General features: G+C 47.4%; 1 protein-coding gene across 4 annotated transcripts in view; it reads left to right on the plus strand.

Annotated features, from left to right (window-relative positions):
- Positions 1-18,240, plus strand: part of LOC146821271 (uncharacterized) — an 838,501-nt gene that overhangs the window by 741,985 nt on the left and 78,276 nt on the right. For all 4 annotated transcript variants that reach the window (XM_085612209.1, XM_085612210.1, XM_085612207.1 and 1 more), the window contains one exon: positions 11,011-11,103. In XM_085612209.1, coding sequence (XP_085468335.1) covers positions 11,011-11,103 — 93 coding nt within the window. The remainder of the gene's footprint in view (positions 1-11,010; positions 11,104-18,240) is intronic.

Consider the following 18,240-nt stretch of genomic DNA (forward strand, 5'->3'; position numbering starts at 1 on the left):
TGGATGAACTGTCTTTTTGGGTCTCTCTAATCGTTGCCCCTTTATATCCACTTCCACTCATAGAGGAATGCATAAACTCTGAACACAACAATATGTTAGACATCTAGAGATTGCATAATTTGACTGGCAGCAATGTTGCTTTCTATTCCCACTCCCACAACACACTGTCCAGAATTGACTACTTATTAGCCAGAAAAAACCTAGTCCAAATGGCCTTCACTCCTATCTTAGAGCAATCGTCATCTCGAGTCATGTGTGCATTCACCTTACCTATAAAAACTCCAAATAATCTGCCAAAAGCTGCTTGTGAAGAATGAATGATGCTGTTCTTACAGAACCAGAGAACTCTCTCTCAATTTTCCCCACCAATAAAACACTAGACATTGATATAGAGATGATCTGGGATGTGATGAAGGCAAATATTAGGGGTGAGATACTCCATATTATGGCAACCAAGAATACAAATATGAACATAAGGTTGACCCTCTTAAAAACGCAGATAAACTAGAAAATGAAAAACTTATCTCTGGATTTCATCATTGCAACTAAGGTAAATCAACTTAAATGCAAATATAACAAAATTCTAAGTGAGAGCTCATGTCTGGTCCACTAAAATGAAGGCCAAAAATATTTCATCGAAATAAGGCTGGTAAACATTTAGCCCGTAATCATTAAAAAATCTAAACACTCAATTCATGTCCTGGCCATTTAGGATCCAAATGGCATGCTACAGGTCAACCATGCAAAATTTGTAGAAGCCTTTCAAACCTTCCATATGGATTTATATAATCCATCCCATTCTGGTAGTAGGTACAACTCTGAAGCTTCTCAATCATACCTGGACTTGACTCAGTTACCTTGACTTGCTGACAAGGACCTTGTTGCTCTTGACAAGCCGAATGATACAAATGAAAAAATGAAAGCTATTAATTCCATAAAATCCAGGAAAGCACCGGGTCCAGCTAGCTTCCTAGCCACTTTTCTACCAATGCTACCAATACATTTTATTACTTCATTTGGCTGTTCTTTTCAATAAATTTGAATTGTCTGGCTAAACCAAAAGGTCAGTTTAGAAGATAAAGATCCATTAGAGATAAAGAATTTTTGTTCCATGTTGTTGCTCAACACAGATTATAAAATGTATACTAAATTACTAGCCCTCAGACATATTACTCCCCTCTCTTATACACCTTTTCCACAATGGTTTTGTAAAGGGAAGGTTAGCTGCAGACATTATTCATACCACTTGTCACATAATACAAAAGGCTAAAACTGATCCCTTCTCCCACCGTGGCCATGGTAATGGATGTGGCAAAGGCTTTTTGACAAAGGCTCATGGACCCTCCGCAAATCTGTCTTGAAAGAATGTAATTTGGGTGAGCTTTTTATAAATATGACTGTCAGTTTACTAAAAACACCTGGCTCGCATCAAACTTAATGGACATCTCTCAAATTAATTTCTCTTAGTGCAAGGAACAAGACAAGGCTGCCCTCTATCCCCGCCCCCTATGATTTCTCCTTTTAATAGAACCACTTCTCCTTGCCATCAGAACGAACAGCCCACTTTCGCCATGGCCCTCAAAAGGTGGTGGCATATGCCGATGTCTTGTTCTTCTCATCCAAGGAAGATTCGGCAGTCCCGGAAGATCTCTCCATCATTTCCAAATACATTACGATGTGAAGCATCTCCTTAAAGAAGCAAAAAAACTAAATATTCACTTTAAAAATGCTTTGCCTCTCAAACATAGCTATGCATGCTAACCTAAAATGGCAGCAGTCTAGAATTGAATACCTAGGCATTGAATTCACTGATACAATTGAGGACACCAGAATGCATGTAGAGAACACCATACTAGCTAAGATTAAAAAACGAACAGACATGGTCACATAAGTTTATCACATGTTGGGGAAGCATAGAAACAGTTAAAAGGATGTTAGCCAACCAAATTACCTTTTTCTTGAGCATGTTCCCCGTGAATAGGAATCTTTTTACGAATCCATGAATTTTATCTGGAGAGATAAGTGAGCAAGACTGTTTTTTTTTTTTTTTTTTTTTTTCTCAAAAACCTTTATTCAGCAGATAGCGTCAACACACGGCGTAGTGCCTACAACCTCGTCGGGCCGGCAGCGTAGCATGTTAGCCAGAAGAGTATAGGCGTACACAGTGGTTTGCCAACAACCCTAAAGGGCCGGCCGCATCACAGTATATATGTGTTTCGTTTCCTTGTTTTGTGCGAGGTCATTATAATGGAACACTATTACAGCGTACATTGTGCAGCAGAGGAGGGAGGAGCAAAGAAAAACAAATGGGTAGTCCGTCACCGACATCGCGAACATCCGTGTCCAATCAAGGAAGTGCAGCAATAGTTGCTCAAAAACGAGGCATCAAGGAAGTACACGTCTAGTGGGACCACTCCGCTCTCCATCCGTCCGTCCACCCCACTCTCTTTCTCATCCATACAGGGATCGCTTTGCACGGGGGGGGGGGGGGGAACACACCTATCCTCCACATTCAGCAGCCCGGCGGGCTTCTCCGCAGGCTAATGCGAGGGGGGGCAGCTCCGTGCAATCCACCCTACTCTGGTGCCCCATCAGGCGCATCAGGCGTTGCAGCCGCTAGGTAGCACCGCAGCGGAGCCCATATGTCCGCGGGACGGGACATTGTTGGCAACAGTTCAGAATATGTGCTAATCTGCTCTTGACAGTAGGCAAGGTCACGAATCCAGTCCTTGAACTTCGGGGCTCTACCCCTACCCCATCGACAAGCAACCCGTCTTTTAGCAATGAGGAAGGCAAGCGCGATAAATTTGCGGTACCCCGCGCGTATGGGCTCCACATACCCCAGCAGAGCAAGGAGGGGGGATGGCTCCACCACGGAGTCGACCATTGTGGAAAGTGCTTCACATACTTGACACCAGAAGCGGTGTACTGCTGCGCATTCCCATGCAAGGTGCAAAAAATCCGCCCCGGGGGCCCGGCATCTGTCACATCGGTCATTATCTCGAAGCCGAAAGCGGCAAAGTCGCGCCGGGGTACAATACAGTCTGTGGACATATTTGTAATGTATTATCCTAAATCTACTGTTAGCGGAGATGCGTTCCGTCTGCAACAGACAGAATTCCCACTGTTTGTCCGTGAGCGGGGCAGGTAGCTCTTGGTCCCATTTAACACGAGCTGCCAGTGAAGGCGCCGGCATGGAGGAGTGCACCGAACGGTATATTTGAGAAACGAGTTTGGACGGGACGTCGTCGCGCAGGATGCGGTTCAACGGTTCCATGGGCGAAGGCTCCTGTGGAAAGTCAGGCATAAGTGCCCTCATCCCTTGTCGGAGCCGGAGGTACAGGAAGACGTCGAGTGGAGAGGGCTGTATGCCTGCATACAAGTGGTCCATCGATCGGAAGGTGCCATTATGGAACAGCTCCCCCCATGTCGAGACGTGAAAGTTGTGCAGTAACTTGTGGAAACCCGCTTCCTGCAGTAGGGGCATGCTAGGGTGATAAGCCAGGGGCAAGAGTGGCGCGTATAGGAAATCCAGTCCTACCTTAGCAGTCAAGTGAGTCCACGCGGACACCGTACTGAGCAAAGCTGAGGGCGTTTTATCTCTACTTGTCACCGGGATATACAATGCGCCCTCTATGGGGACCGGGTGCGCCAGCCAGTATTCAGCCGCAAGTTGGGGCATATATCTGGGCTGTCTTATCCAGAAGAAAGCGAAATGCGCCTGAGCTGCATAATAGTACAGTTCAAAGTCGGGGATGCCAAAACCTCCCTGATTGTACGGCTTTATTAGAGTCTCCCATCTCAGCCGAGGCGCCCTGCCACCCCACACGAGTCTAATAAGCTCACTGCGCAATTGCCGGAAAAAAAAGGCGCCCGGATGAAAGGGAATATTCAGGAATAGATACAGCAATTGTGGCAGTATCACCATTTTGACCAAAGACGATCTGCCCGCCATAGAAAGAGGAAGGGAGTTCCAGCGCGTCACATGCTCCGCAATGCGCATAATCGCCGTACCGTAATTAGCCCGCATGAGTTCCTCCCTGCTTTTTTCAACGCGTATGCCCAGGTATTTAAAGTCGCCCTCACACCAGGCGAGGGGGAAATCCATTTCGAAACGCTCGGTAGAAGGCGTTAAAGGGAACAGACAAGACTTGCCCCAATTTATCTGGACCCCAGAAATCTCACCAAAACGGATAAACTCCCTGAGGATCGTATTGAGATTGACCACAGGGTCCCGTATATAGAGAGTGATATCGTCTGCATACATAGATACCAATATCTGTCTCTGAAAGCATCGTAACCCCTTGTCTTTATGGTGTTGCCGCAATCTCGCTGCCAGAGGCTCCATAGCGAGAGCAAACAGCAGAGGCGATAGTGGGCACCCCTGCCTGGTGCCCCTGGATATGGGAAAAGGAGCAGATAGCCGACCATTCACCAACACCTTGGCTTTAGGGCCAGTGTATAGTAATTTAATCCAGGAAATGAATATACTGGGGAACCCCATTCGCTCTAGCACTTGGAACGCATAATCCCATTCCAGGGAATCGAAGGCCTTAGTGGCATCAAGGAAGACCGCGGCCATAGGAAGGTCATCATGCACCGAGTTCAGAATGGAAAAGAACGTGCGCAGGTTATGGGACGTCGCCCGGCCGGGCACAAAACCAGCTTGGTCAGGCAAGATCAAGTTGGGAAGTAAGAGATTAATGCGAGTTGCTATGAGCTTAGCTAGTATTTTCACGTCACAGTTTAGCAGAGAGAGGCCGGTAAGAATCAACGTTATTAGCCGCTTTGCCTGGTTTAAGCAGGGACGTGATGAGGGCCATACGCATGGATGGGGGCAGGGAGCCGACCTCCAGAGCATCTTCATACACCTCTCTCAGGACAGGCGCCATAAAGTCGATATAGGTCGTATAAAATTCAATGGGTATCCTGTCAAGCCCTGCAGTCTTACCCGACCGCATGTGCATGATAGCTTCCCGCACCTCGTCCAGTTGGAAAGGGGTGCTAAGAAACTCCTGTTGCGTAGGGCTGAGCCAGCCAAGCGAGACATCCCCTAAGTATTCCTGCAAGTGGAGACCTCCGGCTCGGGTAGACGAGTAAAGCTGGTGGTAGTGCGCAACGAACCTATTAAGGATCTGTGTGGTGTCTCTGTACAGCACGCCGTCCTCCCCCAAGAGCTCCACGATGGTATTAGAAGGCCGCATCAGTCGCACTGTCGCCGCCAAAGCTTTACCCGGCCTCTCACCCTCGCCATAGCGGCGAGCAACCCAGTGCTTGCCTCTGAATTTCACCTCTCTAGCGGCTTCATCTGTGTACTCAGTAACCTTCTCGCGGATGCTCGTAAGCGTGGCATCATCGGGATTGGCCGCCAGCGATGTCTCAAGCGTCCCCAAGTCCGCCTCCAAGAGGCGAAGGCGCGCCAGTAAGCTCTTCAGTACACCCGACCCTTTGGCTATGCACATGCCCCGTAGCGTTACCTTAAATGCATCCCATATGGTTGCAACATCTTTCACCGAATCTTTATTGCGACGGAAAAAGTCCAGACATTCTTCGCGCAGCTCTTCCTGAAACAGTTCGTCCAACAGCATCGTGGGCTGTAGACGCCAGGCCGTCCTCGGAGGGCCAAGGTCAGGAGCCCGCAGGGTGACTCTGACCGGCGAGTGGTCAGAGAAGGTGCGGGGGAGGTGAGCCGCCCGGACGAGTGCTGCAAGAAAACGAGGGGCCAAGAGGATATAGTCGAGCCGCGCCCACGATTTCGCCTGAGCCGTGGTGTGCGTACCCTCCTGTGAAGTAGCGTGGAGGTGCCGCCATGCATCAATCAAGTGGTGTTCTGCAAGTATCCCCAGCAGCGCTCTGCGGGATTTGGTGAAGTGATGGGGAGCAGGGTGGGATCTATCCATCTGCGGATCAAGAGTGGTGTTGAAATCCCCTCCCCATATGAGGTGCTGCGGGCCGGCACCTATTATGGACGCCTCAAGGTCTGTGAAAAATTGCGGATCATCTACATTGGGGCCATAACAGCAGACTAGGGTCACCACCAGCTGGCCAAGCCTGCCCCACATCAGACTGTACCTGCCCTGGGTGTCACTCTTACAGCCAGCCAGAACGAAGGGGGTACCTTTTTTCACCAATATCGCTACACCTCGCGAGTAGGAGGAGTAGGAGGAAAATGCCACGTACTTAGCCCATCGACAGGCGAAAGTCGGAGCAGTCAGGGTGCCAAAGTGCGTCTCCTGTAGGAACGCTATGTGTACGGTATGGCGGTCTAGGTAGGAGAGAATCTGTCTACGTTTCCTCGGGTTCCCCAAGCCTCTAACGTTCCAAGTCAGTATGTTCAGGTCAGTGTCTCCCATCAGAAGTTGGGTGAGAAGAAGGAACAAGGCGCAGTGGCCAAGGAGCCAGTGCCCGGACATCTACCCAAGGGACACATGTCAATTTCACACACCTCACATCACTGCCAGCAGCGTAGTATGCCTCATGCCGCACAAATGTACCTAAATGCAGTCCTCGGAGATAATAGCACAACCATTCCGTGAATAGCAACATCCTGACATCTGCGCACCAAAACGTACCAACATAACAAAAAAGAACAACACCCCCACCCCTCCTAACCCGCAGCCCAACCTTGGATCTGTAACCTGTCGCAATTATGGTCTCAGCTATCGACATGTACGTAGATAGTACATAGTATAAGAATTGGGAAGAAGTGATAAAAGGAGAGGAGCCGCTATATATCCAAGCAGGTACATACCCTGTAACCCCCTCCCCCACCCACTGAAGCAGCCCCAACTTGCCAGAAAGTACATCCCACCCCCCTCCCCAAATTACCACTACACAGCTCAACAGGAGCAACATAGTCAATTTGTCCATAGGGGAACACCCTTCGGGGGACATCCAGAGGACACGCGTAGCCACCCTTTGCGCCAAGCTCCCCAGCACAGAGAGAGGAACGGGGGAGGGTGGTGCCTGGAATATCTTACCGACCGACAGCCATCAGCCAACCAGGACAGCGCAATGCCGCCTCGAAGACAACATCCAAGCAGGCATGTGTGAAGGACTTCCATAAAAGCGTCCTACAGTCCTTCCCTGGGCCCCGCTGCGAGCACCAGAAGGCAGAGGGAAGGCAGTCACTGTTTGTCATCTTGCTCAGTACTATCCTCTCCGCGCTGCCCATTACGTGCATGTTTCAGGGATCTCAGAAAATCGTCCACTTGCTGCAGGCTTGTAAAGAAATGTTGCTTCGCCTGATGGGTGATTCTCAGCTTCGCTGGATATAGCAACGCATAGTCAATTTGAAGGGCCCTGAGTTTCTTCTTCACATCGATGAACTTGCGCCGCTGTTCCTGGACGACAGGAGTGAAATCCGGATAGAGGGTGAAGTTGACACCATCACAGGTGAGTTGCTGATTATGGCGCGCAGCCCGCAGCGCCGCGTCTCGGTCTCTATAATTCAGTAGCCTCGCAATGATGGGCCGAGGTGGAGCCCCTGGTTTGGGACGCGGCCCAAGCGAACGATGCGCTCTCTCAACTATGAATTGCTTGGAGAGTGCCTCAGAGCCTACGGAGGCCAGGAGTATTTTCTCCACATAGTCTTCCATGCGCCCCGTGTTGGTGGACTCCGGAACCCCCACCACGCGAATGTTATTACGTCGGCTGCGAGCCTCCAACTCCTCGTTTTTAGCTGCGATAACTCTCAACACATTATCCATTCTCGAGAGTTGCGAAGTATGTGAAGCAGTGACGTCATCATTGTCGGAGATCCGTCTTTCAGCCTCGGCGATACGTTCTTCATGAACGTCCAGCTTCTGCGCAAAAGCATCCATGCGGGAAGAGATGCGATCTACTTTGTCGACCACAGTAGCGAAGCCCTGTCTCATCTCCTGCATCAGCTGCTGTATGTCCGGCGGCGGCGAGCCCGGCCCAGCGGCAGTCGCCGGGGGGTCGGCCGGGCCCCCAGAGTCAGGAGTGCCCCGCAGTCCCTTCTTGGCCGCCGGGGCCTCGAATGAGAGCTTCGGTTGTCTGCTGTCCTGTTTCCCCATTACTGGTCCTCCGGATAGGGGCGATGTAGAGCCAAGGGGGGGGGGGGGAGACGCGGAGCACACCGGTCGGTCACAGTCCGCCAGCAAGCACCTCTCGATACGCAGCCGACTGTTGCACAGCTACAGGGCCCAGCCAGATCACCAAGGCAATGACCGGCAGGGAGATATCACCTCAAGGCCACTGACACGGACAGCCGCCGTCCTCAACTCACAGCAACAGCGGGAGAGCGGTCGCCGCCGCAGTCTGCAACCAAAGTCACTACGTCGCTGTATATGCAAGGGACAGACACAGGTATTAGGACGCCCCACACGCCAGGAACCTCACGGTCGTGTCGCCCAGGGCTCGCCGCTTCACGCACTCGGCCGCCGTAACACGGCCCAGAGGAAGGCCCAGGGAGGCAGATGACCTCAATAGTACACCACAGGGACCAGAGCTCCACCAGTAGCCCCCAAGCCGGTACTCACAGGTCAGCAAGCGATTGCCATCCGCTCCAGGGGGACACTCAGATTCGCCGAAGCTGCCACTCCGCACCTCACCGTCACAAGGCTCTACGCACGGAAATGTGCAGAGGACCTGGGAGAGGCCCGCACAGCAGTGATCCGTATCCTCCTCCGGCGGGGCCCAGATGCTCCTGCTCCCCTCCGGGCCGTCTGAGGTGAGGGGGGGGGAGACCAGACAGCACACTCCCGGTTGACACGGGGCCACCACAAGTCGAGGGGGGGGCGCTCCAGCCGCCTGTAGCACTCGGCAGGAGCTCCGGACCCCGCAGGACCCAGGAACAAGGGGGGGGGCCCAGCCACAGGACACTCACTCCGGCGTCACAGCGATCCCCAGGCAGGAAAGTCGATCCGCTCTCCGGAGGCAGAGGGGGTGTGTACTGAAGGATCACATCGCGGGGCCCACCTTCCTCGTGGCGCACCACGGACTCGCGTAGACCAGCCGCCCAGCCGCGGCCGCGCTCAGCTAGCGCACGGGTCGCGGTCTCGCTCCAGCTGCCTCTATCCTCGTCGCAATAGGCTCCACGGCCACCAGATTCAGACCGGAGCTGCAGGGGGCTAGCAGGAATACAGCCTAACGGCTATTGTCGGTCCGTCAGTCGGAAACAACAGGATAAATGTAGGATTCCTGATCCAGGCTGCAGGAGCCTCACAGGAGTGCGGCCATTCTGCTCGCGCGCCCTCTAGCGCCCCCAAGTGAGCAAGACTGTTACTGTGGAAACTCCAAACAAATAGAATTAAGGATGCCCTGAGCCTTCCAAACTTCAAAAGTTACCAAATTGCTTTTCTGACCAAGTTAGCTACTTGGTGACTAAACTCTGACTCCTCTCTGGACCTGCTTGGGTAGATATTGAGGATGACCTACTTAGCTGTCTTTCTCTTATCAACACCCTTAATGGTAAAAACAACTTGACCCACAATAAAGAGGATCAGAAGTTACATCCTTATGGTTAAACAGTCCCATTAAATCAATCCCACCCTGACCTTCTGGAAAGACTAAACTGTTCTTGGCCTACTTCATTTTAAATATCTTTATGAAAACAGAAATCCCCTCTCCTTTGCTATGCGTTCTGAGAGTTTAACCTCCAAACTTATAACTTCTATAATTTTCTGAAAGTCAGCCGCCCTATGTGATTGCAATCATCCCCACTGTTTGGATTGCCTCCACTTCCTCGAGAAACTTTCAAACTAACCTTAAACATATTCACAGAACATAGATCCTGCAAAGTAACTTTAAGCCACTTAATGTCTATATAAAAAAAAAACATGGGAAGACCCTTGCTCTAGATTCATCGAAACCTTCCCTCGCTCCATCTGGAGAAGAAATATGGAACTCCCTCCTCCATCACAAAATCTCTCCCCTACTTCAGTGCAAACATTGGACCCTCCACAGATGTTTTTACTTGTCTGCACATCTACATAAACAGAATCAGAGACCTTTCGGCATTGCAGATCTTCTTCTGGTGATTTTGACCATGTAATCTCCACTGCAAGCATGTTAGACCTCTATGGAGAGAGATTGAGGAGATCCTCAATATTTTCAACATCAAGCTTACCCCAAACCATGTCATTCTTTCTCTAGGAATCCTGACTTGCACAAATTACTTGTTCTTCGATACCTGGGACAGTTTCCTGCTAGATATTTTGCTTTCTAGCGGTGTGAAAACCATCCTGGCAACTAGGAAAACTATGACATCTCTCATCACATTTGGTGAGCTTGGGTAGGCTTTCATGAAATGTGCACAACAGCATATACAACTGTGAATACAACAACAAATCTCCTTTATTATGATGAGAATTAGATTTTATTTAGAAAGAAATCAACCCTGCACAGCAGTCCTAAAGGGCATATTCTTGTCAACCATTATGTTTTCCCCCTTCAATCTTCCCCTTCTCCTCCTTTCTCTCTATATTCTGATTTTCTATAGCTCAATCTCTAAATCCAGTCATGTGTATACCTTGTTCTACCTTAGAGAGCCAAGAATGTGCCTTATTTGAGCTATGCTTGGATGTATGTTAGCTCAGTTTGTGTTCTCGTAAATGTTAATACATAACGTATTAAGGTGGGAAGATCAGTTGTGAGCACAGTTATTGGTAACTACGGGACATATCTGATCGGTAAGAGGATTGCAATGTGTTCTTTAATGTGGCATTATGTTTATGAAAGGTGCTTTTGAGAGCCATTGGACAATTGGTGCTATGCCACCTGGGCTTTGTTGGGCATGGGAAAGGAATCATGTCTATTGGTTTATAACGCATATTAATTTTACTATTATGTTGATGAAATTACGGCATTGACTGCGAGGACTGCAAATACTTATTTGGCCTCAATGACTTTATAATTTGCATGTTTTGCTGTATCTGCGAGGTGGTGTCATTCAGGCATACTGTAGTGAACGGTGGTTATTACTAATAGTAAAAATGAATACTTAATTTTTCTGCAAACCAATTTTTTTTATTTTTTTTATTGCAGCATGTGAGATGGAAGCCGAGAAAGTGAACACGTGTTCCTTGGTAGATCATATGTATCCTTTTAAAGAATATATGGATAAGTTCATACAAAAAGGTAAAGTACAATCTAGATCTTGTCACTGAAATTGTTTTTATTAGGTAATGAGTCAAAGGATGTTCTGCCTCAAAAAATGTTTAATCATTGAAGCAGGCAGGACGTACAGTTTTGCTCAACCAAAACTTTTAAACAATAAAATACTTCTGTAAATAGTTGCTGGCATCCTAAAATAATGTCACTATTTGCAATTTGAAGTGTATTTTGAATCAGCCATTGTATTGTACTTGCATTAACACTGCAAGCTTCTCATGAGATGCCAAAGCGCATTTGAAGATTGGTAACACTTCACTCCATGGCAGTAATATGGATGGAAAAATGTTTGTCGCATGGACTGTGTGAGCAGCATGTTTCTGTTGCGAGTAAAGAACAAGGCTGTGCTCTTAGGTTTTACCCTGTTCATGTACATGAATGTGAAGCGAAAAGGAGAGAAAGATATACTGTGAAAGCAATAGATGCTTGTCTAAATATGGAAAGGACAAGCCTTGGCAAAGCCAATAGGTCTTGGATATGGGCCAGATATTAGCTTTTGCAGTCTGGGGGGGTGGAGAGCGGGAGCGTGGTTGAAGATGGAGAAAAGGACAGTAAAAAAGTGATATGAAGTGGGTAGTGCTAGCCATTTCTCAGTGTTTAGGTCTCACTGAGCCCAGCGCATGCGCTGACTCGGAGGGACATTTTGTATGTGTGTTTTTTAAGTGCTGCTGGCTGGCCTAGCGCTTGCGTGCACGTGAGCGTGCACACGCGCAGCCACCATGCACTAGGCCAGCCAGCAGCACTGCGTCATCGCGATCACTTTCGCTTTCACAGCGATCGTGATCGCGATGACTTTCGTGGCCAATGCTTGTTTTCTTTAGGAGTACTTTTCATGAGTGCTGCTCATGCTCGCTGCCGTTTGCCCCTGCCAAACTGCAATGCTATCCTCGCCCCTTATTATTCAACATCCACTTGCGGACACTGTTTTTGTACACTGACTTTTGTGGATTTATTTATTTTTCATGGCTTTAAAAGGTAATGTTTTTTTTAAGGTGACATTTCAATAATCATGGGGCTGGACTTCATTAGGATTGACATTTTTTGTGTGCTTCAAAAGGTATCCTCCCTCCGATGGAGCGCGCACTCAGCAGTCCCCCCAGGGTGCAATCAGTCACAGGCTTCAGTGCTTCCCAATCATCACGTACTTAGTAGTTGCCCTGAGGCCAAAGCTGGCATCCACTTCTGTATCTACTGTGAAGGTATAGCTGGCACACAGCTTAAAAAAAAAAAGGGGCAGTGGCGATGGGAAAGTAAGTTCTTTCTAAACATTAAACGGTATTTTCATTCCTCTTCTGTGCCTGCTACTGCTTGGGACATGTAGGATTTTAGAAAGTATACTACACTAAGATGGCCACTGATATTACTACTTTCGTTTGAATGGGTTGTTTCAGAGTGTCGTCCCTGGCAAGCTGACTCTCGCTGATTTGTTGGCCATCTAACTGTCCCATGAACCTTTGCGTTTCCTCTTACTAGGCAGCACCTAGTAACAATGTGTATGTGATGGCTGTCCTGCGTTTGTAATCAGTGTCCTCCTTTTCGGTTGTCTGCTTTTTTACACCAGTTAACAGGTAGAAGATACCCTGGGGGGACAGCCAGACCTTTATTTATTGTGCATTGGTGATATTTATCAGTTTATAAGGTGATAATGGATTCTACTACTGTTCGGAGTCTTACGTGTGATCATGACTAATGTAACTGAATGAAGGCAAACAGGATGAGTTGTAGGGCCGACTCCAGCCTTCCATTGAAAACCAGCTTTGCTCCAACCCCTGCTGATATCAGAGTTCACTTCTTCTTTGACTCTCAGCCCATCAACATTTTCCTGGTTGCTGCTAAGGGGTTATTAAGGAGAGACGAGAAGTGTACTCACATGGTGTACATGGCTCCTGCAGCAACTTATCTGTTTGTGCCACAACATGCATGAACTCTGAGAGCAGTGCCAGGGTTACCCACAGGCAGGCTAGGGGCTGTGGCTGCCTCCTCTGGCCACCCGATAAGAAACTCATGTAAGATTTGACACGTCACTTTCTCACATTGGTGGGCAGAGTTTGTCTTCGAAATAATTTGGTGCCTTCTGTGTAAGCTTTTGTCTCTTTGGAAAGGCCTCACAAGCCTTGCTATAAGCGTGAATGATGCCTCTGCGCCAAACAATTCGGACAGATATGATGGTTTTGGTAGCTTACACAATGACCTGTCTGTCACACCCAGGGCTCCTCCCACAGACCCAATGTCAACCTTTTACATACTCTCTAATAAAGTCACCCAATCGGGGAGTCAGTTTTTCCAGAAATATGTGTAAGTGAGATGCTGGCCCATCTGTTTGGATGTGTTGGTGCCAGCCGTCTTGTTTACAATCCACGGCAGTGACATCACTCGCAGTAAGCAGGATGTAAGCAAACCACATGGTAAATGCATCTAAACCAAATGTACATAGACTAATTCACAGCCCACTCACATCTCAAGGCAGTCTCACCTCTACTCATCTTATACAAAATAACCTTTCCCCTCGAAATGTGCGGGGTCCACGATATTCCTTTGCCTCGATATACGTACCCCTTCATAACTGTACAGCTCTCGGCTCACAAAGAACATATTTTTACTCACAGTAACGTTCTGGCCCAGGGCTGCATTTGGAGGCCCTCAGTTGTCATAATAGCGTTCTTTCTGCCATTGCCTGAGGCCCTCAGTTGTTTTAGCTGAAGTGTTTGGCCTGCCCCAATTCTACAAGGCCCTCAATTGAACTAAATAGGGGTTTAGCGTGTTGCATTGTGCAAGGCAGGCCCTCAGTTGTACTGCCAGTGGGGCCTTGACCTGTTGCATTTGTCTAAATCCATCTTTTTTCTGCCGGTGGGGGATTAGCCTGTTGCCATTATCAGAGGCTCTCAGTTGTGCTTGCAACGAGGTTTCAGCCTGCTGCCAGTGTCTGATGCCCCTGTGTGATGCCTGAAGGCCTGGGCTCTATTTCTACAAAGCCAAGCAGAACGTTTTTTACAATGCACACTTATCCGGATCACAGGCCAACCTATGTATTGTTTAAACATCAGCAAATGCTGCTCTATTAACACAGCCGATGTGGAGCGCCTGGCCTAAACAGCAGTACAACATCAGTTTTCTATAGCAGCTTGCTTCGTTTACTACTCATACTGACTTTGGAAGGATTTAAAGCACAGTTGGCACTGCTGGGATTTGAACATGTGAAATGAGGCCCCGTTGGCATCAACCATTAAACGCCGCCATTTGTCTTATATTGTAAGTGCTATGTTATAAACCTGGGAAAACTCTGCTTCTGCCAAATGAACAAAAACTGTTGACCTATTTTTAGTATGACTGTTTATTGATTTTTTGTTTAATTTGCATCTGGTATGGTAGATTGTTTAATAATAGCCCCATAAATATCTCATATCATTTAATAGCGCTCTTTTTCTGTATCTCGGAAACATGAAAGGCAAAATGAGGCCGTACCCGGGTTCTCTTTCGTATATATCTGCCCTAGGTAAAAAACATTATCATTTACAATACCAATAGCTCTAACTCTGATAATTGCAAGGCCTATTGCATTGCAAATGCTTGTGCTCCCATGGCATGTGCATGATGCCAGTTCCCTAACTCGCTGATTCCTGACAGGCTCCTATGGAGTCCTTACATTCTCAGCACATGAAGTACTATTTTTGCCCTTGCCTCTCCTTCTGCTTACTGTTTCACAATGGCCATCTTTTAATGGTTTTGATTTCTTTTTACCTCCAAAATGTCTGTCTGCGTGTAAGCATGTGTATGCATGCAATGTGGCCATCTTGGGGTGGTTTTTATGAAAAACTATAACAGAGAAATTAAAAGATGCCGTCAGTATGTGCATTTGCATGTGTATGCATGTGCGGCCATCTTTCAGTGATTTTTTGCAATAAACAACGGCAAAAACAAACAAGTGTTTGAAAAGCCAATATTGCTACACCATGTGCTACAGGCTACACCTATTGGCTTAATCAATAATTGTTCATGTATGCAGATAATTTTAAAATTTCCCATCATCTGGATGGGATGGTTGTTCCTTTCATCCCTGCATGGGGGACATCAGGAAGCAGATGGGTTCCCAGTGGCTCAAGCTGAAATAAAACTGGAGTTGAGGATGGAGGGTGATCATAATCTCTGGACAGCTGTCTTCTGGCCCTCTGAAATTAATTTCGGTCTTCATTTGTAAATTAACATGTTACGATCAGGTGTTTAAATTGCTAGGTACTGCCCGCTACTGAGTACCTGCGCTTTTTTAATATGAAAGGGAGAGTGCCTGCACTTTTCAGCTCTACTGCGATACATTTAATGTGGGAGTACTTTTACTTCTCAGGAGCAAATAGACACCCTGAACAGAGTACCAGCACATTAGTATTTCTATTTAAAACACTGGTCATGTGTGGTCAGAAGCAGTGCATGGCAGGGGTGACGGTTATAGTTGGCTTGCTAAAAGAGAACTGGCGTACTTCAGTGGTTTTTAGGTCTCGCCTAGGCAGCGCGCATGCACTACACTAGGATGGCCTTTAGCCGTCGGTCTTCACTTTTTAAGCACTGCACTCGTGCTTGTGGAGGCATCCACCTTGCGGGAGCGAGCAGCGGCGCGCCACAAGCAGGAGTTCAGTGCTTGAAAAGTGAAGACTGCTCTCCCAAGTGCGCGTGCACCACTCGCGGGCTCACCTCCTGCTCCCCTCTCTCACAACAATTAACTTTCACGGCCGTGAAAAATCACTGACTGCTTTATGACCTATTGTTTATACATTAGGCCCCAGAAGAGCAGACATTTATGGATATCAATACATTTGGATTCAACAATATGATGTATAATGAAAACGGAGTACAAAGTATCATTAACGTCAAAGAGTACATGGTCTTGCATACTTTTAGAAAGCTGGATTTATTATAATTTTAGTTTAGAACGTTTGGTTAATGGGAAACCAGAGTCAGTAGAATGGTGTGGGCAATCTGCTAATGTCTATGGTAGATAGAAATCTGGCTTTGATTTGTCTTCAGAAATTGTTTTCGCTTATCACTTCTGTGTATCCCCGATGGTTCATTCCGGAGACCTCACAATTGAGAAATACTTGTCCATCATGCTGTTTTTTTTATCCATTTAACAGCAGAATTACCCTTACCAAATATATAGCTTTCACCAAACTGCGCACCCTCATGACGCTGTCCCTGATATGTCCTCAGCCTCTTTAATGAACTTTTGTTCCTTGCTCTGAATAATATTTGAGCATGTACCTGGCCAGATGTTTACAGCTTCTCAGATCCTCACATGTTGCCCGGGCTGGGCTTTGCTTATCGTCCCACTTTAACATATCACTCATTCTCTGTAACCTGCCCTAATCAAAGCTGATTTATTCTGTAACATTACCGTTCATTACCTCTGGGACATTCTTACTTACATGACATTTCTGATTATATCCGTACGTTAACAAGCCTTCCACACATAATCCAGCGCAACCATGACATACTGCGCACACTGCACAGTGCACAAGGAGGCCTTCCAGTCGTAAAGCACTCCAAGAACCTCGTTCTGGGCAGAAAGATGAGTCACCAACATAAAAGCGCCACAAGGCTATTTACCATACCATATGTAATAATACTGAGCATATTTTCAAGGAAACATTCCACAACGTCATTCTGGCAAAAGTTGGTGCCATGGCAAAGGCCTGGTATTATTAAACAAGCATTGGCATAGCCAATAGATCTCGTCTTTGGAACCTTATAAGTGTTTAGCCATGCAACAGTTGATCTTGTTGCACCAAGGATATTGTTCTGCATAACTAAATACTTATAAGGCCCCAAAGGCGAGACCTATTGGCTATGCCAATGCTTGTTTTTAGTTGGTTGGAGGGGGGAAGATGGGTTAAGGGGAGGTAAGTAACAGGGATGTGGAAGGTGAGAAATGGAAAAGAAGCCGGGATGGCGAATGGGTGGGAGGGAGGGTGAAACGGATAAGGTAGGTGGGAGGGGGGAAAACTGGGAATGGGTGGGTGGGAAACCTAAAGAACAATCATTTGCAATACAATAGGTCTTGCATCTACGCAAGTTTAAGCTATTAGAATTGTAAATGACAATGCCTTTTATTTATGTTTTATAAATCAAAATATAAATAAAAGGCATTGTCATTTACAATGCCATTAGCTCAAACTCGCGTAAATGTGAGACCTATTGCATTGCAAATGCTTGTTTATGTTGGTTGTTTTTGGGTGCGTTTTATGGTTTAATGGGCCGGTTTTTACTTTTGATTTCCCTGATGTAACCACAAGCTTTGCCTGCAGCAAGCACAAATGCAAGCAGTCTCCCGTAACCTGAATGATGCTCATTCAAATATAGAGTGCAGTGTCCGCAGCCAGGTATGGAATACGTTTAGGCCTGCAAAATGCTTCAAAAATGGGCACGCATTAGAACATAAGTGGCAGAGCTTGGGCATTACCTATAGTGATGAAGCAGCAAACGAACATGGCCTGATAATAAAGGGCGGAGTGCATGTTTTTGCTTTCTTGTCCAGGTAATGTCTGTGCAACACTGAAACATATAAAACCCTGCATCACAGCACTTCCCACCAGGAGACTTGAGGTGCAAGCTTTGGCAACAAATACACTAACACTGGAATTGAGGGGCTTGGGGCATTCATTGACAAATGTGTTCGGCACCCTTTAACGAACAGTCTGAAAAATGGGTGCACATCTTTTGATCTTATGGCATCATCAGGAGCCATGTGGCGAAAGTCAATGTAATGCTGTTTTATTCATTTTTTTTAAATCGAAGTATGGCGACCTATTAAGTGATACAATGCCTCATGCTTCCCGTGAAAGTAAATTGAAAAGTAAAGAAACAGTGCAACTCGGGGGAGGTGGGGTATAAAACAAAGTGCAGCGGCGGAAATGAAGGTTCGAGTTCCGGCGTGGGCTCCACATCCCGTGAATGTGTGCAAATAACTCTCTCTCCAATGTGGAGAGAGGTGGGATGCGAGGAGGAGAGAGGATAGAGGTAAAATGTGGAGTGAGACGGGAGGCGAGGAGGAGGGGAGCTTCATGCCGCGCACAGGAGTTTACAGGCGCTGCTGTGCGCGTTTGTTTTACCATTCAC

Source organism: Triturus cristatus, chromosome 6, assembly GCF_964204655.1.
Source record: "Triturus cristatus chromosome 6, aTriCri1.1, whole genome shotgun sequence".
Classification (NCBI taxonomy): domain Eukaryota; kingdom Metazoa; phylum Chordata; class Amphibia; order Caudata; family Salamandridae; genus Triturus; species Triturus cristatus.